The sequence below is a fragment of the Bubalus bubalis genome, chromosome 7 (genome assembly GCF_019923935.1).
Source record: "Bubalus bubalis isolate 160015118507 breed Murrah chromosome 7, NDDB_SH_1, whole genome shotgun sequence".
Taxonomy (NCBI): Eukaryota; Metazoa; Chordata; class Mammalia; order Artiodactyla; family Bovidae; genus Bubalus; species Bubalus bubalis.
This window is the reverse complement of record NC_059163.1, coordinates 32,218,507-32,245,517: the sequence shown is the minus strand read 5'-3', so window position 1 is coordinate 32,245,517 and position 27,011 is coordinate 32,218,507. Positions and strand designations below refer to the sequence as shown.

General features: G+C 37.6%; 1 protein-coding gene across 2 annotated transcripts in view; it reads right to left on the bottom strand.

The window, feature by feature from the left end:
- Positions 1-26,707, bottom strand: part of SULT1B1 (sulfotransferase family 1B member 1) — a 39,876-nt gene extending 13,169 nt beyond the window's left edge. Inside the window, exons 1-4 of one of the 2 annotated variants that reach the window (XM_025289970.3) lie at positions 26,681-26,707; positions 9,404-9,575; positions 9,000-9,128; positions 5,841-5,938 (exon numbers count right to left, since the gene is read on the bottom strand). In XM_025289970.3, the coding sequence (XP_025145755.1) occupies positions 5,841-5,938; positions 9,000-9,128; positions 9,404-9,551 (375 nt within the window). In that variant the 5' untranslated portion in view covers positions 9,552-9,575; positions 26,681-26,707. Of the gene's footprint in view, positions 1-5,840; positions 5,939-8,999; positions 9,129-9,403; positions 9,576-24,349; positions 24,498-26,680 lie in introns of those variants that run through there. The other variant, XM_006071130.4, reaches the window with a different exon arrangement.
- Between the last annotated feature and the right edge of the window lie 304 nt (positions 26,708-27,011).

The following is a 27,011-nucleotide window of genomic DNA, read 5'->3' as shown; positions in this document are numbered from 1 at the left end:
TAGCCATCTGTATGTCTTCTTTGGAGAAATTTCTGTTTAGATCTGTTTCCCACTTTTTGATTGGGTTGTGTGTTTTTCTGGTATTGAGATGTATGAGCTGCTTATATATTTTGGAAATTAATCCTTTGTCAGTTGTTTCATTTGCTATTATTTTCTCCAGCTCTGAGGGCTATCTTTGACCTTGTTTATAGTTTCCTTTGCTGTGCAAAAGCTTTTAAGTTTAATCAGGTCCCATTTCTTTACTTTTATGTTTATTTCCATTACTCTAGGAGGTGGGTCATAGAGGATCTGTTTTGATTTACATCATCGAGTGTTCTGCCTATGATTTCCTCTAAGAGTTTTATAGTTTCTGGTCTTACATTTAGGTCTTTAATCCATTTTGAGTTTATCTTTGTGTATGGTGTTAGGAAGTATTCTAATTTCATTCTTTTACATGTAGCTGTCTAGTTTTCCCAGCACCATTTATTGGAGAGCCTGTCTTTGCCCCATTGTATGTTCCTGCCTCCTTTGTCAAAAATAAGGTACCCATAGGTGCATGGTTTTATTTCTAGGCTTTCAATCTTATTCCATTGGTCTATACTTCTGTTTTTGTGCCAGTACCATACTGTCTTGATGAATGTATCTTTGTAATATAATCTGAAGTCAGAAAGGTTGATTCCTCCAGCTCCATTTTTCTTTCTCAAGACTGCTTTGGCTGTTCAGGGTCTTTTGTGTTTGCATATGAATTGTGAAATTTTTTGTTCTTGTTCTGTGAAAAATTCCATTGGTAATTTGATAGGGATTGTAGATTGCATTTGGCACTATAGTCATTTTCACAATATTGATTCTTCCTACCCAGGAACAGGGAATATTCTTTCATCTGTTTATGTCATCTTTGATTTCTTTCATTAGTGTCTTATAATTTTCTGTGTATAGTTCTTTTGTCTCCTTAGGTCAGTTTATTCCAAGATATTTAATTCTTTTTGTTGCAATGGTGAATGGGATTGATTCCTTAATTTTTCTTTCTGGTTTTTCATTGTTAGTATATAGAAATTCAAGTGAATTTTGTATCCTGAAACATTGCTAAATTCACTGATTAGCTCTAGTAATTTTCTGATACTATCTTTAGTGTTGTCTTTGTACAGTATCATGTCATCTGCAAACAGTGAGAGCTTTACTTCTTTTCTGATCTGGATTCCTTTTATTTCTTTTTCTTCTCTGATTGCTGTAGCTAGGACTTCCAGAACTATGTTGAATAATAGTGGCAAAGGTGAACACCCTTGTCTTATTTCTGGTCTTAGGGGGAATGCTTTCAGTTTTTCACCATTGAGAATAATGTTTGCCATAGGCTTATCATATATGGCCTTTATTTGTTGAGATGGGTTCCTTCTATGCCCATTTTCTGAAGAGTTTTAATCATAAATAGGTGCTAAATTTTGTCAAAGGCTTTTTCTGCATCAATTGAGATTATATTATGATTTTTATCTTCCAACTTGTTAATATGGTGTATCACATTGATTGATTTCATATATAGAAGAATCCTTGCATCCCTGGAATAAACACAATTTGATCATGGTGTATTAGCTTTTTGATGTGTTGCTGAGTTCTGTTTGCTAAAATTTTGTTGAGGATTTTTACATCTATGTTCATCTGTGATATTGGCCTGTAATTTTCTTTTTTTGTGTTGTCTTTGTCTTGATTTGGTATCAGGGTGACAGTGGCATTGTAGGATGAGTTTGGAAGTGTTCCTTTCTCTGAAATTTTCTGAAAGAATTTTAAAAAGATAGATTTTAAAAGGATAGATTAGCTCTGCTCTAAATGTTTGATAGAATTTTCCTGTGATGCCATCTGGTCCTGAGCTTTTGTTTTTAGGGAATTTTTTTTTTTAATCACAGCTTTAAATTCAGTGCTTATAATTGGGTTGTTCATAATTTCTGTTTCTTCCTGGTTCAGTCTTGGAAGATTTAACTTTTCTAATAAACTTTCCATTTCTTCCAGGTTATCTATTTTATTGTCATATTGTTGTTCATAATAGTCTCTTATAATCCTTTATATTTCTGCATTGTCTGTTGAAACCTCTCCTTTTTAATTTCTAATTTTGTTGATTTGATTCTTCTCTCTTTTTGTCTTGATGAGTCTGGCTAAAAGGTTTATCCATCTTGTTTATCTTCTCAAAGAACCAGCTTTTAGTTTTATTAATCTTTACTATTGTTTCATGTTTTTTTTTCACTTATATCTGCTCTAATCTTTATGATTTCTTTCCTTCTACTAATTTTTATTGTTGTTGTTGTTCTTCTTCTTCCAGTTGTTTTAGGTGTAAAGTTAGATTGTCTATTTGGTGTTTTTCTTGTTTCTTGAGGTACAATTGTATTGCTATAAACTTCCCTCTTAGAATTGCTTTTGCTGCATCCCATAGGTTTTGAGTTGTTATACTTTGTCATTTGTTTCTAGAAATTTTTTGATTTCTTTAGTAACCTGATGTTTATTTAGAAACATGTTGTTTAATCTCCATGTGTTTGTGCTTCTTATAGTTTTTTTCTTGTAATTGTTATCTAGTCTGATAGCACTGTGGTCAGAGAAGATGCTTGATACAATTTCAATTTTCTTAAATTCACTGAGGTTTGATTTGTGACTCAAGCTGTGGTCTATCCTGGAGAATGTTCCATGTGCACTTGAGAAGAAGTGTATTCTTCTGCATTTGGATGTAATGTCCTGAAGGTATCAATGAGATCCATCTCATCTAATGTGTTATTTAAGACTTGTGTTTCCTTATTAATTTTCTATTTTGATGATCTGTCTATTGATGTGAGTGGCATGTTAATGTCTCCTACTTTTATTGTATTACTGTCAATTTCTCCTTTTTTGCCTGCTAGTGTTTGTCTAATGTATTGAGGTGCTCCTTTGTTGGCTGCATAGATATTTACAATCATTATGTCTTCCTCTTGAATTGACCCCTTGATCACTTGATATGTAGTGTCCCCTTGATATGTAGTGTCCTTCCTTATCTCTTGCAATCTTCTTTATTTTAAGGTCTATTTCATCTGATATGAGGATTGCTACTCCAGCTGTCTTTTGCTTCCCATTTGCATGGAATGTATTTTTCCATCCTTTTACTTTCAGTCTATATGTGTCTCAAAGTCTGAAGTGTGTTTCTTATAGACAGAATATATTTGGGTCTTGTTTTTGTATCCATTCAGCCAGTCTGTGTCTTTTGTTTAGAGCATTTAATCCATTTACACTTAAAGCAATTATTGATATATATGATGTTCCTATTGCCATTTTCTTAATTGTTTAGGGTTAATTTTGTAGATCTTTTGTCTTCTCTTGTTTTTCTTGACTGCATAAGTCCCTTTAACATTTGTTATAAAGCTGGTTTGGTGGTACTGAATTCTCTTAACTTTTCCTTGTCTGAAAAGCTTTTTATTTCTCCATCAATTTTGAATGAGATCCTTGCTGGGTATAGTAATCTTGGTTGTAGACTTTTCCCTTTCAGTTCTTTAAATATATCCTGCCATTCCCTTCTGGCCTGAAGAGTTTCTGCTGAAAGATCAGCTGTTAAGTCTTTGGGGTTTCCTTTGTATGTTACCTGTTGCTTTTCCCTTGCTGCTTTTAATATTCTTTGTGTGTGTGTGTATTTGAAACTTCCCTCATAGCTTAGTTGGTAAAGCTTCTGCCTGCAATGTGGGAGACTTGAGTTCAATTCCTGGGTCAGAAAGTTCCCCTGGGGAAGGAAAAGGAAACCCACTCTAGTATTCTTGCCTGGAGAATTACATGGACAGAGGAGCCTGGCAGGCTCCAGTTCATGGGATTGTAAGAGTCAGACACGACTTAGCACTATCTTTTTCTTTCTTTGTGTTTAGTCTTTGTTAGTTTGATTAGTATGTGTCTTGGCATGTTTCACCTTGGGTTTATCCTGTATGAGACTCTCTGTGCCTCTTGAAATTGCTTGACTATTTCCTTTTCCATGTTGGGGAAATCTTCAGCTATAATCTCTTCAAACATTTTTTCATATCCTTTCTTTTACTCTTCTTCTTCTGGGACCCCTATAATTCGAATGTTGGTGTGTTTGATATTGTCCCAGAGGTCTTTGAGACTATCCTCAGTTCTTTTTATTCTTTTTAATTTATTCTGCTCTTCAGAAGTTATTTCCACCATTTTATCTCCAGCTCACTGATTCCTTTTCCGCTTCAGATATTCTGCTATTGAATCCTTCTAGAGTATTTTTAATTTCAGTAATTGTGTTGTTTGTATGTTTATTCTTTAATTCCTCTAGGTCTTTGTTAATTGATTCTTGCATTTTCTCCATTTTGTTTTCAAGATTTTTGATCATCTTTACTATCATTATTCTGAATTCTCTTTCAGATAGTTTGCCTATTTCCTCTTCTTTTTTTTTTTTTTTTTTTTTTTTTTGACTTCTGTGTTTGTAGTTTGTTCCTTCATTTGTGTAGTATTTCTCTGCCTTTTCATTTTTTGTTTTAACTTATTGTGTTTGAGGTCTCCTTTTCCCAGGGGTCAAGGTTTAATTCTTTCTTCCTTTTGGTTTCTGCCATCCTAAGGTTGGTCCAGTGGTTTGTGTAAGCTTCGTATAGGGTGAGATTTGTGCTGAGTTTTTGTTTGTTCATTTTTCCTCTGATGGGCAAGGCTAAGTGAGGTGGTAATCCTGTCTGCTGATGACTGGGTTTGTGATTTTGTTTTGTTTGTTGTTTAGATGAGGTGTACTTCACAGGGTGCTACTGGTGGATGGGTGATGCTGGGTCTTGTATTCAAGTGGTTTCCTTTGTGTGAGTTTTCACTATTTGATACTACTTAGGGTTATTTTTCTGGTAGTCTAGGGTCTTGGAGTCAGTGTTCCCACTCTAAAGGCTCAGAACTTGGTCTTTTCTGTTCACTTAGCTTCATTTGAAAATGAGCTACTTTAATTAACTTCTCACCACTGTGGCATCAGAGACCAAGCTTGTCCTTCTTCAAAGAGGAGACGCCAAGTCAGCCTTTCATGAGGTGCTCATTCTAAGCCCTGTGACCCTGGAGTCAAACCATTTCTCCCAAGTTCAACAACATGGTCGAAAATCTCCATGAAGTCAAGAATGCATGGCCAGGAGAGTGGTCAACTGTCAGAAATACTTGAGCTCTGAGCCAAGCACTGCGTTTTACTTGCTGTGCCACCTTGAGCAATCCACTTGATATTTCTGAGCCTCTTTCCTCCTCCAAGGCAGAACCTGAGAGCGCAGCAGTCAAGGAGCAAGCAGATGCCTTTGTGCAGGTCTCCACTCCTGTGTGCTCTGCCCAGCCAGTCCCAGCCTCGGTGCACTGTGAGCTCCCATGGGCACCTGGACAGCCAGGAATGCAGCTCCTGCTCCCAACAACTTTTCATTACAAAGTTCAACAACTTAGAATTTAACAACTTAGATTCCAACATGTGACAAACTAGTAAATGCCAGATAGATAATCTGAATAGCTTCAAAATATTTGGAGGGGGTGGGGGGGTGGGAAGTTTCCAATTTAAAAGTTTCCCAAAAGCAAATACCCAGGCTCAGATGTCTCACTGAAGAATTTTACCAAACAAATAAGAATTGACAACTTTATGTTGAGTTTTCAGAGAAGGTCAGACTATTGAGGACAGCTGGGAAAGAGTAGTAGCAATATTGTGCTGAGATAAGGATTCTGTTCCTACATAATTTTGGAAATTTTGAATATGCATGTTTAGGCTAAAACATACTGTGTTTTTACAAATTTAAACACTTTCTTATATAGCTCACTTCTTATGGTAACAGGTGAACAAAGCCTTTGAGCAATCACTTTACTATGTGAGTGAGAAAGAGTTAAAAGACATGTTAAAAACTGACTTGCTGTTTAGAGTATACCTTGCAGTTGTTTTCCCAGAAAGATTTAGGAATGAGATCAATTGGCAGATGTGTTTTCACAACCCGGGGTGATGGATTCTTCTCCAGTTGTTCTAAACCTGAGGAAATTTAGTTTGGTTATATAGGTACCACAGTCTCCAAGGAACCTCCATTTCCTGAATTTCTCAACCAACCTTTTGAAATACTTTTCAGCAGTATATAATGTTGCTAAATTTTGAACAAATCACAAGCCTCATAAATGTGGATTCTAAGAGCCAGTATTTTCTAATGAATAAGGACTTGGGTTCTCTGTTAACCTCTTTGGGTTCAAATCCTAAGTTTATCACTTATTCATCATCAAGCATCTGAAAGTATCCTGGAATTTCAAGGATTCACTTTCTTCACCTGCAAAATGAGGAGTAATAATACCAACCTTAGCAATTTGGAGTTTCATCATACCTCACATTGACTTATGCTTTGCAACAGCTATTATATTGATAGTATAGATGATATATTTGTAGAGCATCAGCTGTTATATCTGCATTTTCATTATCTCCTTTATGAATCATATGTATACATATACATATATACTATGTATATACAAAATGAACCTGTTGCTTCATTCTGTCTCTTAACTTTACCAAAAGATTTCTCAGCCTTTTCTGTCTTGTAATTATTTTGCCATGCAGGGTCCTTTAAAGAATCCTCCTACACACATAAATATGAATGTTGGGAATATGTAATGACATCTCAAGTATGCACATTCAGGTTCCAGAATAAATCTGAGTGTCAGTTTATTCTCCTTCACTTGCTGTATCTCACATACTCCCTCTCTGGTGATGCTTCACAGACTTGTTCTCCACCCTACCCTCATCTCTCATCAGTTATCTGATTCCCTTGTCCCTTATTACTTTGATTCTACCACTTTTTCATTTAATATTTTTCTATGGTTCTGGAATCTCAACTCATTCTGCACTCATTTTGGTTACTTGTCCCAGAATGATCCTTTAGTTGCGATCTTTATCATTTCCTTTCTGACTTCAGACAACCACACAGAAAGAACACCTTTTCAGTTGATCCTTGTCTAACTGTAGAAGTAATGAGTTCTAGTAGAGGAGAGAATATGAATTCTTCTCTTTACACTGATAGACACATTCACCACCATAATAGTGTCTTCTTATCCCATGTTTCCAGCAGCATTTGAGAGCCAACCCTTGCTTTCAAACCCTTCTCACTTGCCTACAGGACACCCTAGTCTGCTGATTCCCTCTTAGCTCACTGAATATTCCTAAGAATTATAAGCCCTGTGTGATCTGTTCCTGTCTAGTCTTCAATTGTTTTAAATCTCACCTTTCCAATCTTTCATTGTTGTTGATTTTTGGTGGGTGATGTTTTTTTTAGTCCTCAGAGACTACCACCCAGCTCTTTTCTACATCTAGGCCACCATATCTACTCCTTCATCTTCCTGAAATATGCCTTCTCTAGCTGTGTACAAAGCTTTAGGTCTCCATTCAGAGCTAAGATACCTAAATATATAGTCTAAAGTAAAATCTCATGTTCCCTTTCATAGAGCCCTACCTCTGGATGTGTTAAACTAACAGTGTTCATATATCATTAGTTTATTTACTTATTTAACATCACAATATTACTGTAAGCTCATTGGGGACAGGAAATCCAGTTTACTTATTATTTTATATCTAGTCCATAGATCAGTGCATAATTCTTTAGAAATACTCAATAAATATTTGTGCAATGAAAAAATGAATTGTATTAAAAATAAATTTTGTATTTTAAGAATTGGTACTTCTTTACTTAATTACAGCAATGATCTAAGTTAAGAAATTAATCTACCAAGTTTATTTATTTAAAAAATAAAGTTTTGTTACTTACAGGACCTGGAAATTATATAGCACACCTGGTGCCACACAGCAAGTTCATTGCTGGAGAGAGAGTGAGTGGGCCTGGAGTTCTGCTTTTATTTTATTCTGGGGTGGGAGGCTTAGGGTTTTAAGTGCTCACTCTTTAATGGTGAATTTAAAACATAAAAGCAGAAATTTAAACCACAGGAAGAAAAAAAAAAAAAACAAGATTTATTAGCAATCACCTTTTTTAAAATAATTGCCTCTTTGATGTTTCATTGGCAATCAAAGCATATGTCAGGCACTTGGATTATGAAAAAGAAAAATACAAAACCAAACTCTTAGGTTTTACACTACAGTTGGCCACCAAGAAATTCAGTGATTAAGAAAAAAGAACTTAAGCTGCTTTAGGCAATGCAAGGCTAAATAGGAGAAATTATAAACAGCCTTATAGGGCTGCCAATAAAATATGGAAATGGAGTTGCTCAGTCGTGTCCAACTCTTTGCGACCCCATGGACCAGTCTCTTCCGTCCGTGGGATTTTCCAGGCAAGAACACTGGAGTGGGCTGCCATTTCCTTCTCCAGGTGATCTTCCCAACCAAGGGATAGAACCCAGGTCTCCTGCATTGCAAACAGGGGCTTAACCATCTCAGCCAAGAGTGTTTAAACAATAAAATATAAAATATAGGATACTCATATACTGCCAAATTTATTAATAATGAATTTTTTATTTTAAAAGTCATTGGTACTTATTTAGTTGAAGCTTCCTCAGTGGTTCAGCACTAAAAGAATCCACCTTCAATGCAGGAGATGCAAGAAATGTGGGTTTGGCCCCTGGGTCAGGGAAATCCCCTGGAGGAGGTCATGGTAACCCACTCCAGTATTCTTTCCTGGAGAATCCCCTGGACAGAGGAGCTAGTGGGCTACAGTCCATGGGGTCACAAAGAGTCGGACATGCCTGAAGACACTGAGCATACACACATGTTTATTTAATTACAATAATATTCTAAATTGAAAAATTAGTCGAATAAATTTTATACAACAGAACTCAGTAAAAGGTAAGAAACTTTTTCATCAGTGAGATTTCTAGTCATTTTCCATAACAGAATTCTTTTATCTTTGGTTATTATACCTGGATGTGCATGCGATGGACTAAACTACAGTTTCTCTGTATGCCTTGGTTACCGTTCTACTTGCATGCTTCTACTTCATGTTACCAAATACACTCCATTCTTCTTGAATGGAAATCACAGATACAATAACTAATATGATACTGATATGTTGCTATAAAATTATAATTCCTGGGTCATTTAAAATTACCTGAAGTCCTTAGTCCAGGAAGAGCCAGTTCCAACATTGGAACTTTAGCAGTTATAACATCTCGCTTACATTTTTCAACATCCCCATCATGTAGAACCATGTCCACAATTTCACTGATCCAAGTGGTACCTGTGGCAAAAGAACATTTTCTTAACCTTCACCCGAATGTGGGGGAAGGTCCCTGTTGGAAGCCTGCCATCTTAATATACTCTCTTAGAAAATTAATTCTGTAGAATTTCCCCTTCTATGCCCCAAATGTCTATTTTCATATAATCAAACTAGGGGGATAGACTGACTGTTAGGAATACTAATTTTATTTAGTATATTAACAATTTGTACGGAAGCTAATTTTCAGGAAACAAAAGTTGAAGTTAGACCTGCATTTGTCAGGTCACAGAACTCACCTGATTTGGGGTAAGTGACTATCACGATGTCATCTGGTCTGCTTTGGAACTGTTCAATCTTTTCCCAGTTGTCTGCGAAAGCATAGGTGATGGGACAGCCATGGATTAGCTTCAGATTTTTTCTCAGGACATCTTTTGGGGAAGTCATCTTTGTTCCAGATTATACAAATACCTAATGCACAATCAAATCATGGAGAAAAGAGAGAATGAAACTAAGAAGCTGAGTAAAGTTTTTAAGACACGGCAATTTGACAGAGTAAAACTGGCCTTTAACACAGAGAGAACAAGAAGTCTAAATACAAAGGGCATTTTTATGGGTGTTCAGCAGTAGATTGCAAGAGCAGCAGCTGGCTTAGTGACAAGCAGATCAAAGGTCTTTAGTGGAATGGAAGCCTGGGAAAGAAATAGGAGTGAACATTTAAAAATCCCATTTTCCAGAAATATGCTAAAAAAATCTGAACCTATCATTCTTCATCATACTTCTGTTGAATCTCATTTTTAAAATTTATTTATTTTTAATTGTAGGATAATTGCTTTACAATATTGTGTTGGTTTCTGCCACATATCAGTATGAATCAGCCATAGGTAAACTTAAGTCCTTTCCCTCTTGGACCTTTCTCCCAACTCCCGCCCCACCCCACCCTTCTAGTTGTCATACAGCCCCAGTCTGAGTTCCTTGAGTCATACAGGAAAGTCTCATTGGCTATCTATTCCACATATGGTAATGTATATGTTTCTATGCTACTCTTTCCATTCTTCTCACTCTCTCCTTCCCTTCCCTCCCCCCAGTGTTCATAAATCTGTTCTCTATGTCTCCATCTCCATTGCAGCCCTGAAAAAAAGTTCATCAGTACCATCTTTCTAGATTCTATATATGCATTCATTAATATGCAGTATTTGTTTTTCTCTTTCTAACTTACATCATGCTGTATAATAGGCTCTAGGTCCATCCACATCTTTAGCACTGACTCAAATGTGTTCCTCTTTGTTGCTGAGTAATATTCCATTGTATATATGTACCACAGCTTTTTTTTTCTATTAATCCATCAATGGATAGTAGAGTACTTCCAGGTCCTAGTTACTGTAAATAACGCTGCAGTGAACACTGGGGTATACGTTTTTTTCAATTAAAGTTTTCTCAGGATACATGCCCAGTAGTTGGATTGTTGGATTGTATGTTAGTTTTAGTCCTAGTTTTTTAAGGAATCTCCATACTGTTCTTTCATAGTGGCTGTATTAATTTACATTCCCACCAATAGTTCAAGAAGGTTCTCTTTTCTCTACAACCTCACTAGCATTTACTGTTTGTAGATTTTTTTGATGATGTCCATTCTGACCAGTGTGAGGTGATGTTTCACTGTAGTTTTGATTTGCATTTATGAAGCAATGTCCAATGCTGTAAAGAGCAATATTGCATAGGAACCTGGAATGTCAGGTCCATGAATCAAGGCAAATTGGAAGTGGTCAAACAGGAGATGGCAAGAGTGAACAAAAACATTGTAAAAATCAGCAAACTAAAATGGACTGGAATGGGTGAATTTAACTCAGATGGCCATTATATCTACTATTGCGGGCAGGAATACCTTAGAAGAAATGGAGTAGCCATCATGGTCAACAAAAGAGTCTGAAATACAGTACTTGGATGCAATCTCAAAAATGACAGAATGATCTCTGTTCGTTTACAAGGCAAACCATTCAATATCACAGTAATCCAAGTCTATGCCCCAACCAGTAATGCTGAAGAAGCTGAAGTTGAACAGTTCTATGAAGACCTACAAGACCTTTTAGAGCTAACACCCAAAAAAGGTGTCCTTTTCATTATAGAGGATTGGAATGCAAAAGTAGGAAGTCAAGAAACACCTGGAGTAACAGGCAAATTTGGCCTTGGAATACGGAATGAAGCAGGGCAAAGGCTATATAGAGTTTTGCCAAGAGAACACACTGGTCATAGCAAACACCCTCTTCCAACAACACAAGAGAAGACTCTACACTTGGACATCAGCAGATGGTCAATACCGAAAACATCTTTGCAGCCAAAGATGGAGAAGCTCTATACTGTCAGCAAAAACAAGACCAGGAGCTGACCGTGGCTCAGATCGTGAACTCTTTATTGCCAAATTCAGACTTAAATTGAAGAAAGTAGGGGAAACCACTAGACCATTCAGTATGACCTAAATCAAATCCCTTATGATTATGCAGTGGAAGTGAGAAATAGATTTAAGGGACTAGATCTGATAGATAGAATGCCTGATGAACTATGGTCAGAGGTTCATGACATTGCACAGGAGACAGGGATCAAGACCATCCCCATAGAAAAGAAATGCAAAAAAGCAAAATGGCTGTCTGGGGAGGCCTTACAAATAGCTGTGAAAAGAAAAGAAGCGAAAAGCAAAGGAGAAAAGGAAAGATATAAGCATCTGAATGCAGAGGTCCAAAGAATAGCAAGAAGAGATAAGAAAGCCTTCCTCAGCAATCAATGCAACGAAATAGAGGAAAACAACAAAATGGGAAAGACTAGAGATCTTTTCAAGAAAATTAGATATACCAAGGGAATATTGCATGCAAAGATGGGCTCGATAAAGGACAGAAATGGTGTGGACCTAACAAAAGCAGAAGATATTAAGAAGAGGTGGCAGGAATACACAGAAGAACTATACAAAAATGATCTTCACGACCAAGATAATCATGATGATGTGACCACTGACCTAGAGCCAGACATCCTGAAATGTGAAGTTAAGTGGGCCTTAGAAAGCACCACTACAAACAAAGCTGGTGGAGGTGGTGGAATTCCAGTGGCGCTATTTCAAATCCTGAAAGATGATAATGTGAAAGTGCTGCACTCAATATGCCAGCAAATTTGGAAAACTCAGCAGTGGCCACAGGACTGGAAAAGGTCAGTTTTCATTCCAATCACAAAGAAAGGCAATGCCAAAGAATGCTCAAACTACCACACAATTGCACTCATCTCACACGCTAGTAAAGTAATGCTCAAAATTCTCCAAGCCAGGCTTCTGCAATACATGAACCGTGAACTTCCAGATGTTCAAGCTGGTTTTAGAAAAGGCAGAGGAACCAGAGATCAAATTGCCAACATCTACTAGATCATGGAAAAAGCAAGAGAGTTCCAGAAAAACATCTATTTCTGCTTTATTGACTATGCCAAAGCCTTTGACTGTGTGGATCACAATAAACTGTGGAAAATTCTGAAAGAGATGGGAATACCAGACCACCTGACCTATATCTTGAGAAACCTATATTCAGGTCAGGAAGCAACAGTTAGAACTGGACATGGAACAACAGACTGGTTTCAAATAGGAAAAGGAGTACATCAAGGCTGTATATTGTCAGCCTGCATATTTAACTTATAGGCAGAGTACATCATAAGAAATGCTGGGCTGGAAGAAGCACAAGCTGGAATAAAGATTGCCTGGAGAAATATCAATAACCTCAGATATGCTGATGACACTACCCTTATGGCAGAAAGTGAAGAGGAACTAAAAAGCCTCTTGATGAAAGTGAAAGAGGAGAGTGAAAAAGTTGGCTTAAAGCTCAACATTAAGAAAAATGAAGATCATGGCATCTGGTCCCATCACTACATGGGAAATAGATGGGGAAACAGTGGAAAAAGTGTCAGACTTTATTTTGGGGGGCTCCAAAATCACTGCAGATGGTGACTGCAGCCATGAAAGTAAAAGACGCTTACTCCTTGGAAGATAAGTTATGACCAACCTAGATAGCATATTCAAAAGCAGAGACATTACTTTGCCAACAAAGGTCCATCTAGTCAAGGCTATGGTTTTTCCAGTGGTCATGTATGGATGTGAGAGTTGAACTGTGAAGAAAGCTGAACGCCGAAGAATTGATGCTTTTGAACTGTGGTGTTGGAGAAGACTCTTGTGAGTCCCTTGGACTGCAAGGAGATCCAACCAGTCCATTCTGAAGGAGATCAGCCCTGGGATTTCTTTGGAAGGAATGATGCTAAAGCTGAAACTCCAGTACTTTGGCCACCTCATGCGAAGAGTTGACTCATTGGAAAAGACTCTGATGCTGGGAGGGATTGGGGGCAGGAGGAGAAGGGGACGACAGAGGATGAGATGGCTGGATGGCATTACTGACTCTATGGACGTGAGTCTGAATTACCTCCAGGAGTTGGTGTTGGACAGGGAGGCCTGGCCTGCTGCGATTCATGGGGTCACAAAGAGTCGGGCACGACTGAGTGACTGAACTGAACTGAACTGAATAAGTGATGTTGAGCTTATTTTCAGGTGTTATTAGCCATCTATATGTCTTCTTTGGAGAAATGTCTGTTCAGGTCTTTTGCTCACTTTTTTATTGGGTTTTTTTTTTTTTTTGTCTGGTATTGATTTCATGAGCTGCTTGTGTATTTTGAAAATTATTCCCTTTTCAGTTGTTTCATTGGTATTATTTTCTCCCATTTTCCCAAGGTATTATTTTTTCCTTGTTTATAGTTTCCTTTGCCAGGAAATCTTTTCAGCTTAATTAAGTCTTGTTTATTTTTGTTTTTATTTCCATTACTCTGGGAGGTGGGTCATAGAGGATATTACTGTGATTTATGTTATAGAGTGTCTGTCTATGTTTTCTCTAAGAGTTTTATAGTTTCTGGTCTTATATTTATGACTTCAATCCATTTTGAGTTTATCTTTGTGTATGATCTTAGAAAGTGTTCTAATTTCATTCTTTCAAGAGTAGCTGTCCAATTTTTCCAGGATACTTATTAAAGAGACCATCTTTTCCCCATTACATATCTTAGTCTTTTACATTTCTAATTATGTTGATTTGATTATTCTTTTTTCCTTGATGATTCTGGTTGATAGTCTGTAAACTTTGCTTATATTCTCAAAGTATCAGATCTTAGTTTTACTAATCTTTACTATTGTTTCCTTCATTTATTTCTGCTCCGATCTTTATCATTTCTTTCCTTCTGCTAATTTTGGGGTTTTCTGTTCTTCTTTTTCAAGTTATTTCAGGTGTAAAGTTAGGTTGTCTATTCAATGGTTTTCTTGTTTCTTGAGGCAGGATTGTATTGCTATAAACTCCCTCTTAGAACTGTCTTTGGTGCATCCCATAGGTCTTGGGTCTTCATATTTTCATTGTCATTTGTTTCTGGGAATACTTTTATTTCCCCCTTTAATTTCTTCAGTAGCCTGTTCATTATTTATAAATGTATTGTTTAATCTCCATGTTTTTGTGTGTTTTTTTTTTACAGTTTTTTCCCTATAATTGATATCTAATCTCATAGTGTTATGATCAGAAAAATGCTTGGTATAATTTCAATTATCTTAAATTACTGAAGCTTTATTTGTGACCCATGTTGGGGTCTGTCCTGGAGAATGTTCCATGTGAACTTGAGAAAAAAGTGTATTCTGCATTTGGATGTAATGTCCTAAAGATACCAATTAGCTCCATCTGGCCTAATGTGTCATTTTAGGCTTGTGTTTCCTTATTAATTTTATGGCTTGATAATCTGTCCATTGGTGTAAGTAGGGTGTTAAAGTCCCTTACTATTATTGTGTTGCTGTCAATTTCCTCTTTTATGTCTGTTAGTGTTTGCCTTATGTATTGAGGTTCTCCTATGTTGGGTGCATAAATAGTTACAATTGTTATGCCTTCTTCTTGGATTAATCCCTTGATCATAATGCAGTGTCCTTCATCTCTTACAATATTCTTTATTTTAAGGTTTATTTTGTCTGATATGAGAATTGCTACTCCAGCTTTCTTTTGATTTCTTTTTGAATGGAATACCTTTTTCCATCCTCTCACTTTCAGTCTGTATGTGTCTCTAGGTGTGAAGTGGATCTATTGTAAACAGTATCTATATGGGTCTTGCTTTTGTATGCATTCAGCCAGTCTTTTTCTTTTGGTTGAAGCATTTTATCCATTTACATTAAAAATAGGTATTGATATATATGTTCCTACTGGCATTGTCTTAATTGTTGTGAGTTTGATTTTGTAGGTGTTTTCCTACTCTTGTGTTTCCTATCTATAGAAGTCCCTTTAACGTTTGTTGTAAAGCTGGCTTGGTGTTGCTAAATTTTCTTAACTTTTACTGTATGTAAGTTTTTGATTTCTCCATCAATTTTGAATGAGATCCTTGCTGGGTAAAGTAGTCTTGGTTGTAGATTTTTTTCTTTTCAGTATTTTGAATACATCCTGCCTTTCCGTTCTGGCTTGCAGAGATTCTACTGAAGGATCAGCTGTTAATTGTATGGGGTTTCCCTTGTATGTTACTTGTTGCTTTTCCTTTGCTGCAGTTAATATTCTTTCTCTGAATTTAATCTTTATTAGTTTGATTATTATGTGTTTCAGTGTATTTCTCCTTGGGTTTACCCTGTATGGAGCTCTCTGCACTTCTTGGACTTGGTCTATTTCCTTTCCCATGATGTGAAAGTTTTCAATTATCTCTTCAAAAATTGTCTCAGACCCTTTCTTTTTATCTTCTTCTTCTAGGACCTCTATAATTCAAATGTTGATGTGTTTAATATTTTCCCATAGATCTCTGAGACATCCTCAATTTTTTTCATTCTTATCTCTTCATTCTGCTCTTCAGCTGTTATTTCCACCATTCTATCTTCCAGCTTACTTATCCATTCTTTTGTCTCAGTTTTTCTGCTATTGATTCCTTCTAGAGTATTTTTAATTTCAGTAGCTGTGTTGTTCATCTCTGTTTGTTTTTCCTTTATTTCTTCTAAGTCCTTGCTAAATGTGTTAATCAATTCTTTCATTTTCTCCATTCTACTTTTGAGGTTGTGTATCATCTTGTTATAATTACTCTGAATTCTTTTTCAGATTTTTTCTAACTTACTGTGCTTGAGGTCACTTTTTCACAGGCTTTAGGGTCATATTCCTTCTTCCATTTGGTTTCTGCCCTCAGTAGGTAAGTTTGGTCCAGTGGTTTGTGTAAGCTTTGTATTGGTAATGAATTGTTCCTGTGTTCTGGTGGGAGGTGGTGAGGTTTTGGTTTTTTTCCCCTCTAATGGGGAGGGCTGTGTGAGGAAGTATATTTTGTAATGTCTTTGGGAAGCCTCTGTACTGATGATTGGGTTTGTAATTTTGTCTTGCTTATTTGGGCAAGGTGTCCTTCACTGGGTGTTGTGGGCAACTGGGTGATGCCAGGTCTTGTATATAGTTGGAGGCCTTCATGACAGTTCTCACTAACTAATACTCCCCGGGATTAGGAGTTCTCTGGCAGTCTAGGGTCCTGGACTGAACACTTTCAGTCCAAAGGCTTAGGCTTGATTTCTGGCCAGGGATCTGAGATTACACAATTTGTAAGTTATGGCATTAAAGATGATTAAAATAGACAAGAACAAAAGAAAAAAATAAAACAAGAAACAGAAGATGACCCTTAGACAATGGTAAGTACAAAATCAGACTAATAATTTTTAAACAGTAGAATATACACCCATGCACACACACACACACAAACGAAACCAAAACAGTCCAAAGAAAAGAAAGTACAAGAAAGTGACCCAGTGAGCAAAGGAAACCAAAAATGATATAGACCAATTAAAATCAAAGCTAAGTAAAACACAAACTGAAAAACAAAACCAAAGCAGAATGCCAACTAGGAAATAAAGCAAAGAAAACAAACAAAACAAACAAACAAAAACTAACAAACATGATGAATAACAGAAAGAAAAAGAAAAAAAATAGAAAAGCAAAGTTAAATACAAGTATATAAAAAGGGAGGGTGGCACTTCTCAGGTATTGCTAGGGGTAAAACACCTGCCTGCTAATGCAACAGACATAATGAGATGGGGGTTTGATCCCTGCGTCAGGAAGATCCTCTGGAGGAGGGCATGGCAACCCACTCCAGTATTCTTGCCTGGAGAACCCCATGGAGAGAGGAACCTGGTGGGCTACAGTCCATAGTGTCACTAAGATTCAGACATGACTAAAGCTTCTTAGCACACACACAAACGTATTATATATATATATATATATATATATATATATATATATATATATTTATATATATATATATGAAAAATCTCAAAAAATAAATTTTAGAAAAAATTTTTAAAAGAAAAAAAAATTCCACAGAACTGCAAAAGGCCAACATAGAGGTAGAAATATATAAAGGAAATGAAAATTGGATTTAAAAAAAGTTCTCAAAAGCTTAAATAGAGTAATATCAATAATAAAATCAACCACAGGAACAGGGAAGAAAAATCCAGAGCCAATTACAGAACAAATTAAAATATAAGAATAATAATAGACATTTTTCTTGGACAGTCCACCTCTGCCTCCTTAAAATGTCTTCCAATGATGGGTTGGTTGGTCTCTGGACCTGCTATGGGGACAGCTCAGACTAACTTGACCCTACTCCTGCATGTTCCTGGCTCTACTGCTGCATGTTCTTGCCTCCACTGTCCACAGGTGCCAGAGCTACTGCATTTTCTTTTGTGGGAACTCTCATTGCCTTTTTATATATTCCATAGACAGAGTCTGCCTAGTTGATCATGTGGATTTAAACCAGCTTGTACAGTTATTGGGAAGGTTTTCAATCCTCTTCCTTAGCCACACTGCCCCTGGGGTTCAATTGTGGTTTTATTTCCACCTCTGTATGTGGGTTGTCCACAGGAGTTTTCTCCTGAGGCTGCCCTGGTGGTTTTAGGTCTGCTTCAGTGAGGACCGAATGTGGAGGTGTTGCAGCTGCTTGGATCATGGGGACCTTGGCAATGCCGTGTACACACCATGTACACAGGGGAGCCAGCAGCCATTGGTGCAGGAAATACGGTGCTGTTAGTTTTTTTCTAGCCTCTGGCACCTGGCTTCAAAGGGTCTCTTTATCTGATCTTTCTCTGTTGCTCAGGGCATCAGGCACTTAAAGGGATACCCTCTCTTGGGTCTACTGGTCAGCTGCTGGCTCTTGCATGTGGGGAAAGAGAGGCTACAGTGACGGCTCCACCCTCTGCGTGTGACTCAGCAGTAATGCCTTACCTCCATGGCTGCCCAGCTTTCCTTCCAAGGTATTTCCCCCTCCATCTCCTCCCTCATGTCCTCTCTCTCTGTCTCCCTGCTGTCAACAGCAGATCTCACCCTGGGATTGCTCTCTAATCCCTACAGCCCAGCTCCGTGTCACTGCGCATTCCAGGGGACTCGAATCCTGTCCAGGGTAGGTATGGCTGCGGCAAAGATTGTTTGGTTCTCATTGCATTCAGAGTGTCACAGATGAGCTGCTGCACTCTCCAACAGCCTCAAATGCTTCTCCTCTGTCCCAAACAATTGCCTTGATATGGGTATCTGATCTCTGCTTCAGGTCCCCAACCCCCCGGGTACATGTCCAGTCCTGATAACTATCCTTTTTTTCCCCTCCTTCCTTCATCTTACGTGATTTGTGTGGATCTATATATTACTTTTCGGTGGTCAAAGACTCCTGCCCACTCTAGCTGGTGTTCTGCAAGATCTTCTTTGTCTTAAGGTGTATTGCTGATGCATCCATGGAGAAAGAAGTACACCACACCCACCTTCTAATCCACCATCTTGTTTCTCCTTATTTTTTCATACAGGAAATCTGTTGTCTTTCTCACCTTTGTTCTTCTGTGTATAATGCATTTGTTTTCTCTGTCTGCTTCTAAGATATTCTATAATATCACTGGTTTTGAGCAATTAAATTATGATGTGCCTTCATGTGGTTATTTTCAAGGGTTTGTATGTGTGCCTGTGCTTCCTGTTTATTGAACTTCTGTGAATTTGGGGTTTGCAGTCAATATTTCTTCAAATACCTTTTTTGAGGGTCTCTTTCTCTTCCTTCTGATACTCCAAGATACATGAATTTGCTTACAGCTCATTGAAGCTCTTTTAATCTTTTAAAAATCTTTTTTTTTTTTCTCGGTGTTTGAGTTCAGATAATGTCTATGGCTATATTTCTTTATATTCACTAACTTTTTCTTCTGCAATGTGCAATCTGATTTTAATCCCTTCCAATGTTTTTTTTTTGTTTTTTTTTTTTTTCTTTTTCCTCAGACATTATAGTTTTCATCTCTAGAAGATCATTTGGGGAATGATTATACTCTTCCTGTCTCAACTTTTCAGTTCAGTTCAGTTCAGTCATGTCCGACTCTTTGTGACCCCATGAATCACAGCACGCCAGACCTCCCTGTCCATCACCAACTCCCAGAGTTTACTCAAACTCATGCCCATTGAGTCAATGATGCCATCCAACCATTTCATCCTCTGTCATCCTCTTCTCCTCCCACCTTCAATCTTTCCCAGCATCAGGGTCTTTTCAAAAGAGTCAGCTCTTCACATCAGGCGGCCAAAGTATTGGAGTTTCAGCTTCAGCATCAGTCCTTCAATTAACATTCAGGACTGATTTCCTTTAGGATAGACTGGCTGGATCTCCTTGCAGTCCAAGGGACTCCCGAGAATCTTCTCCAAAACCACAGTTCAAAAGCATCAGTTCTTCAGTGCTCAGTTTTCTTTATGATCCAACTCTCACATCTATACATGACTACTAGAAAAATCATAGCCTTGACTAGACAGATCTTTGTTGGCAAAGTAATGTCTCTGCTTTTGAATATGCTAAGTTGGTCATAACTTTTCTTCCAAGGAGTAAGCGTCTTTTAATTTCATGGCTGCAGTCACCATCTGCAGTGATTTTGGAGCCCAAAAGAATAAAGTCTGTCACTGTTTCCACTTTCCCCCCATCTATTTCCCATGAAGTGATGGGACCAGATGCCATGATCTTAGTTTTCTGAATGTTGAGTTTTAAGCCAACTTTTTCACTCTCCTCTTTCATTTCATCAAGAGGCTCTTTAGTTCTTCTTCACTTTCTGCCATAAGGGTGGTATCATCTGCATAGCTGAGATTATTGGTATTTCTCCAGGCAATCTTGATTCCAGCTTGTGCTTTCTCCAGCCCAGCATTTCTGATGATGTACTCTGCATAGAAGTTAAATAAGCAGGGTGACAATATACAGCCTTGACGTACTCCTTTTCCTATTTGCAACCAGTCTGTTGTTCCATGTCCACTTCTAACTGTTGCTTCCTGACCTGCATACAGGTTTCTCAAGAGGCAGGTCATGGGGTCTACTATTCCCATATCTTTCAGAAATTTTCCACAGTTTATTGTGATCCACACAGTCAAAGGCTTTGGCATAGTCAATAAAGCAGAAAACTTTTAGAGCATATTGAATATTGTTATAACAACTGTTTTAATACCTTTGTTTGCTAACTCTAACATCTGTGTTAGTTCTAGATTATTTTCAATTACCTAATTTTTCCTTTCACTATGGTTGCCTTCTTCTGCTAATTAGCATGCCTGATACTTTCTGTTGGATGTCTGATGTTGTACCTGGGTTTTCCTCCCTGAGTTGTGGCCCAGAAATTCTCTCAAAGCAGTAAATGGGGGAAATAATAGAGCCCAAGTTGTATTCTGTTGACATTCCTGTTGGTTGTTTCACACAAGGGGGAACATTTAATTTATGATACTCTATTTTGCTTAGAAGCTATGATGATTAATTTTATGTGTCCACTTGACTGGGCCACCAGATGCCCAGACATTTGGTCAAACATTATTCTGAGTGTTTCTGTAAGGATGTTTTGGGATGAGATTAATGTTTAAATCGGAGAAGGCAATGGCAACCCACTCCAGTACTCTTGCCTGGAAAATCCCATGGGCAGAGGAGCCTGGTAGGCTGCAGTCCATGGGGTCGCTAAGAGTCGGACATGACTGAGCGACTTCACTTTCACTTTTCACTTTCATGCATTGGAGGAGGAAATGGCAACCCACTCCAGTATTCTTGCCTGGAGAATCCCAGGGATGGGGGAGCCTGGTGGGCTGCCATCTATGGGGTCGCACAAAGTCGGACACAACTGAAGCGACTTAGCAGCAGTAGCAGCAGCAATGTTTAAATGGGTAATACTAAGTAAAGCAGATTGCCCTCCCTAGTGTGGAATGACCTCATTCTGTGAGTTTAAGGCCTGATTAGAACAATAAATCTGAGTAAGAATGAATGCTTCCTACCTGATAGCCTTTGAGCTGTAGTACAGTTTTTTTCCTGCCTTCAGATTGGAACTAAAACATCAACTTTTCCTGAGTCTGAAGCCTGGCAGCTTTTGAATTAAAACTATACCATTAACTCTCATTGTTCTTAGACTTCAGACTCAATTGAAATTAAATATCAGCTATTCTTGGTCTCCAGCTTGCAAATCATCTTGCACATCTTGGGACTTGCCCACCTCTAAAATTATCTAAGCCAACTACATATGATAAATCTCTTTATGTATATATATATATACACACAAATATTTATATACAATAAAGATTGTCTTGCATATTTTTGAGTGGTAACTATTCTTATCATAATAATCCTAAATAATACTAATCCTGAATTAGAATCTTATTGATCTGCTAACCTATTCAAAACATTTTGAGAGTATATTAGTCAGGATTCTCCAGAGAAATAGAATCAACTTATCCCAAGCTGGAGACCCAGGACAGTCAATGGTGTAGTTCCCTTCTGAAGGCCTGCAGGCTTGAGACCCAGTGAGAACTCATGTTTAAGTGTGAAGATAGGAAAACATGATATCCCAGCTCAAAAACAGTCAGGCAAGAGGAATTCCGCCTGACTCTCAGAGCGTCTGCCTTTTTATGTGATTCAGACCTTCAACTGACTGGATAAGGCTTGTCCACAATAGGGAGGGTAGTTTGTTTTGTTCATATAATAATTCAAATGTTAATCTCATCCAGGAAATACACTAACAGGCACACTGATAATAATTTTTGACCAAATATATGGGTTTCCTGTGTGTCAATCATTTTGACACACAAAATTGACCATCACATAGAGCTCATCATTATTTACTTTTTCCACTTCATCTTCCCTGAACTTTGCATATGAAACTGTAGCCTGGCTCTTGCTAATGTGTTTCTCATTTTACAACCCTTCTCTCTGCCCTCAAGGAACATAAGCCTCTCAGAAACAGAAGGAAAGGCAGAATGTAGAAATTTTAAGATCCATTATAATCTACTATTTCATTTATTTCTGAGAACTTGTCAGTCAATAATGATAGATAATGTATACAACCAGATGAATAGAGTTTGAATTAACAACATAAATTATGTATCTCAGATAAACTTATATTGCCCTAGCAAATAATTATAACTAGACATCAAAGACTGCTGATCGCTGATTGGCAAATTGATACAAATATTTTTATCAGGCAAATATTTTGAAAGCAATTTGGTGATTTGAAAATTGTTGAAACTTGTTAAGCTAACAATTTGTGTAATGGGAACCACAAACAAAATCACTAACATAAAAGCTAGCTGCTATTTAAACTCACATGCTTTTCTATAGAAAAAGAAAAGCTTTAGATTAGGAAAAATATACTGTGTAACAGCCTTGTGTTTTAGAGATAACTTCTCCACACGCTGCTAGACCCCATTCTCCAGGCTTTGAAAAAAGTCTAGAAGAGAGGCTTCCCTGATGGTCCAGTGGTTAAGAATATACAGGGGACACAGGTTCGATCCCTGGTCTGGAAATGTCCCACATGCAGTGGAGCAGCTAAGTCCGTGTGCCACAACTACTGAGCCCAAGTGCAGCAGCTATGGAAGCTCCAACTTTCTAGAGCCCGTGCTCCACAAGAGAAGCCACTGCAATGCGAAGCCCGCACACCACAATGAAAAGCAGCTCCCGCTCTCTGCCACTAGAGAAAGCCTGCACACAGCAACCAACGACCAGTGCAGCCAAAATAATACATAATGTTTAAAAAAAGTCTAGAAGAGAGAAATTTGGACATATTTTTCATTTTACATTATAAAATATGCATTATATATCATATTTTATGTCTGACAATTACTGGATATGCCCACAATAGTGTATTTTTTTAGTTTTCCCAATAAAAGTTATTATTATATAATGCATTTGTCTAAAAACATATGGCATCTTATGCTAGAAATATAGGAAAAATAATTTGAATTTTACATCTTCATTACTGCTCACAGAGAAAAGGATTTGGGGACCTGAGGAGCCTAGAAAAGAGTATCTAAATGAAAGAGCAGTCTCAGCACAGAGTAGACACAAATAGGTTTAGAGCCAGCAAGACACTAAAACAAGGATGCGGGTGAGAGCTATGTGGTCTGGGCATTTTAGAAAATTAAATATCCCATATTAAATTGCTGTCTTCATGATGCTTCTTAATTATCCTATCTGTTTGCATCTGTAGTCCCTTGTTAGGTCCAGAAAAATTCTGGAACATGTCAGCAGCTTCAAGAATGAAACAAATAATGTGGTTGGTCAAAAACTCAACAGAGCAAGAAGTGAAAGGAGGAGGAGCTGAGTAGGTAAACACTGTACCGAGAATAAAGTAGGTGTTAAATGAATTGAATAAATAAATGAATGAATGATGTGACATGTACTTCCCATTCAGAATCTTCTAAGATCTTAGGGATAGTGTTACTTTGGAGTTTGGATATAAGGAATGAGTGAGAACAGAAATAAACATAGTATATTCAGATATACTAGATTTTCTATATACTATCAGATATATTAGATTTGAGCTTCACATAGTAAATGAAATAGTTTTCTTTGAAATATTTTATTCCATTAATTCCTTAGCAAATTAAAATTTCCAGATTATGTAAAGGTAAATATCAATTCCAGGCCTCATTTGAACACTGGCATATTCTGAATCAGTTGAGAAAAATAAATGAGGCTCTCTTTTTTTTATTTTTTGGCTCTGGAATTTAGCATTTAGTAGAAATATAACTCCATTTACCAACTCTTATTAAACACACAAATTGTCATGGGAAAGCAAGTAGGTATTGAGGACACAGATCTATTTTCCATACGGTCTGCAACAAATCACACAGACAAATTTGTTTCTCACATAATATGTGCTTAACATTATGTTATACACTTATAACATCATTCCTGGTTCCATTTCATGTCTTAAACTTTTTAGTTTCTTTACTTACTCATTTTAATTTAACTTGTACTATTGCAAAGAGGTACAACCAGTCCATCCTAAAGGAGATCAGTCCTGGGTGTTCATTGGAAGGACTGATGTTGAAGCTCAAACTCCAATACTTCGGCCACCTGATGCGAAGAGCTGACTCATTTGAAAAGACCGTGATGCTAGAAAAGATTGAGGGCAGGAGGAGAAGGGGACGACAGAGGATGAGATGGTTGGATGGCATCACCGACTCGATGGACATGGGTTTGGGTGAACTCCGGGAGTTGGTGATGGACAGAGAGGCCTGGCGTGCTGCGGTTCATGGGGTCACAAAGAGTCGGACATGACTGAGCAACTGAACTGAACTGAACTGATTGTCTTATATTTATATAATTGAGTCATAATTGCTATTTAAATATGGTACATATGCAAGCCCCATGCACTATTGTCATCACTTGATAGCTTGTATTACAAATGCAGAATCTGAGGCTCCAATCCAGAATCAGAACTTATATTTTAATAAAATCCCCAAGTAGCTTACATTTAGAAGAAAATTGGGGAAGCATGGTTTTAAACTACTGTTAAGGTACTCTCTAACAATATAGAGTACACATAAATGATTTATCAAAATGAATTGTTTTCCAGAAAATAAATTATATTGAATGTGCTTCATATATATCATCTCCCTGATGATAAATCTTACTTTCATTTTACAGACTGAGATTAGGAAACAGAGTTGCAGGAAGTCTGCTCAGACACATAGCAAGTGAGGTGTGTCTCAGAAATAGAGTTCAGTTTTCCCAGCTTTGCTCACTTGGTCATACTGCATGGGTAGGCCTGACTAGAATCAAAGGTGTTCCTGATTTATCTCATTTGGTTAAGGGTGTTCACAGTTTGTAGGGGATTTTTTTTGTTTATTTGACAAAGCAAACTTCTCTCTGACAAAAACTTTAACTCCTCATGCTGCAAAAATGTTGTCAGAGAAGAAGGGCTATGAGTAACAAAAGGATAATGACTACATACTAGTCACATCTGGGAAGTGGGTGTAACCAATTCAAGGACCTTGGAGTAACAATCTGGGATTAGCATTGCCTCATCGTGACCAGTGGATGATGATTTTAGAACTATATGAGAAAATAGATTCAGGGGAGAGAGCCCAAAGATATAGCATTGTGCTTAGTCTCTTAGTCGTGTCCGATTCTTTGCAATCCCACAGATCGTAGCCCGCCAGACTCCTCTGTCCATGGGATTCTCCAGGCAAGAATTCTGGAATGAGTTGCCAAGCCCTCCTCTAGGGGATCTTCCCAACCCAGGGATTGAACACAGGTCTCCCACAGTGCAGGTGGATTCTTTACCATCTGAACCAGCAGGAAGACAAAGAATTCTGGAGTGAGTAGCCTATCCCTTCTCCAGGGAATCTTCCCAACCCAGGAATTGAACTGGAGTCTCCTGTATTGCAGGCAGATCCTTTACCAGCTGAGCTACCACTAACATTATTGAGTAAGATACTTTGGCAGATGGTTAATGAGGGATACTTACTTTTAAAAATTCAGTTCCTAGAAGTCTCTTATATCTTAAAATGACAAAAAATGACAAAAACTTTTAATGTGTTGTATAGTACAGTCTACACAATACTACACATCTACCTAGTTGAGTGATAAGTTAAAAATTAAAATGTCTAAAATTGACTTCAGAAACATTAATAGAAAATCCCATGAACAGAGGAGCCTGGCAGGCTACAGTCTATAGAGTCACAAAGAGTTGGATACGACTGGCACACACAAACAAACAATAGAATAAAAGAGGAAAACGGAAACCATTGCCCTTCTTAGGAGAAACAAACTGAATCCTCTGACACTGAGATTCTTTTAGTGGGAAAAGAATATTTGCTCCATTTGTTTCACTCTAACAAACTGCAGCTCTACTTAGTCTACACCAAACTCCAGCTAATGAAATATATAAATTAAATAACATGTTCGGTATTCTGGAAAGTACCCTAAAGGGTGTATGTGCACATGTGTATATGGAGTGAAGTACAGATGAGAGCAGAAAAATGAGAGCTTGGAGTGGATTCCATTCTCCCTTATGAGCCTACAGTTTGATGAGAAGACCCACAATTCTGGCATGCTTCAGCAGAGTCCCACTGAACCTAGAAAAATGAAAGGGATCACTGAAAGACTAAGAGAGTCTGCACAATATAAACAACACCGCGTTTCCTGAGGGAAAACTGCAATTAGGCAAAAACATTCTAACAATAAACATATGTTCAAAACAGAAATTATTCAAAGAGCTCATTGTGCTGTGGATGCATGATAAAAACTCAGAGAAAAGAGATTTAAAAAGAAAACTTTACCTGAGGATTTAATCCCTCTTTTCAGTTGGTGGTGCAGCTGCCGAAAGGAATCCTGGGTCCTGGTGGGAGTCCTGAAAGGAGGGAAAGACGAGCTGGGGAGGCTCATTCCAGTCTCTGGGATTTAAAAAAAAAAAAGTTTAAAGATATGATCTGAATGCTGTAGTCATTGACTTCATGGGCAGTTAAGATATACAAATTTGAACTACACACACAGAGGCAGGGCCCCTGCTTCAACAGCTGGAAGAGGCAGAAAGCCCGGAAAGGAAATGAATCAGGGTGGCAGCCAAGAGTAAGCAAAGTCAGAGATTACCTAGATTTAAAGGTTTACATG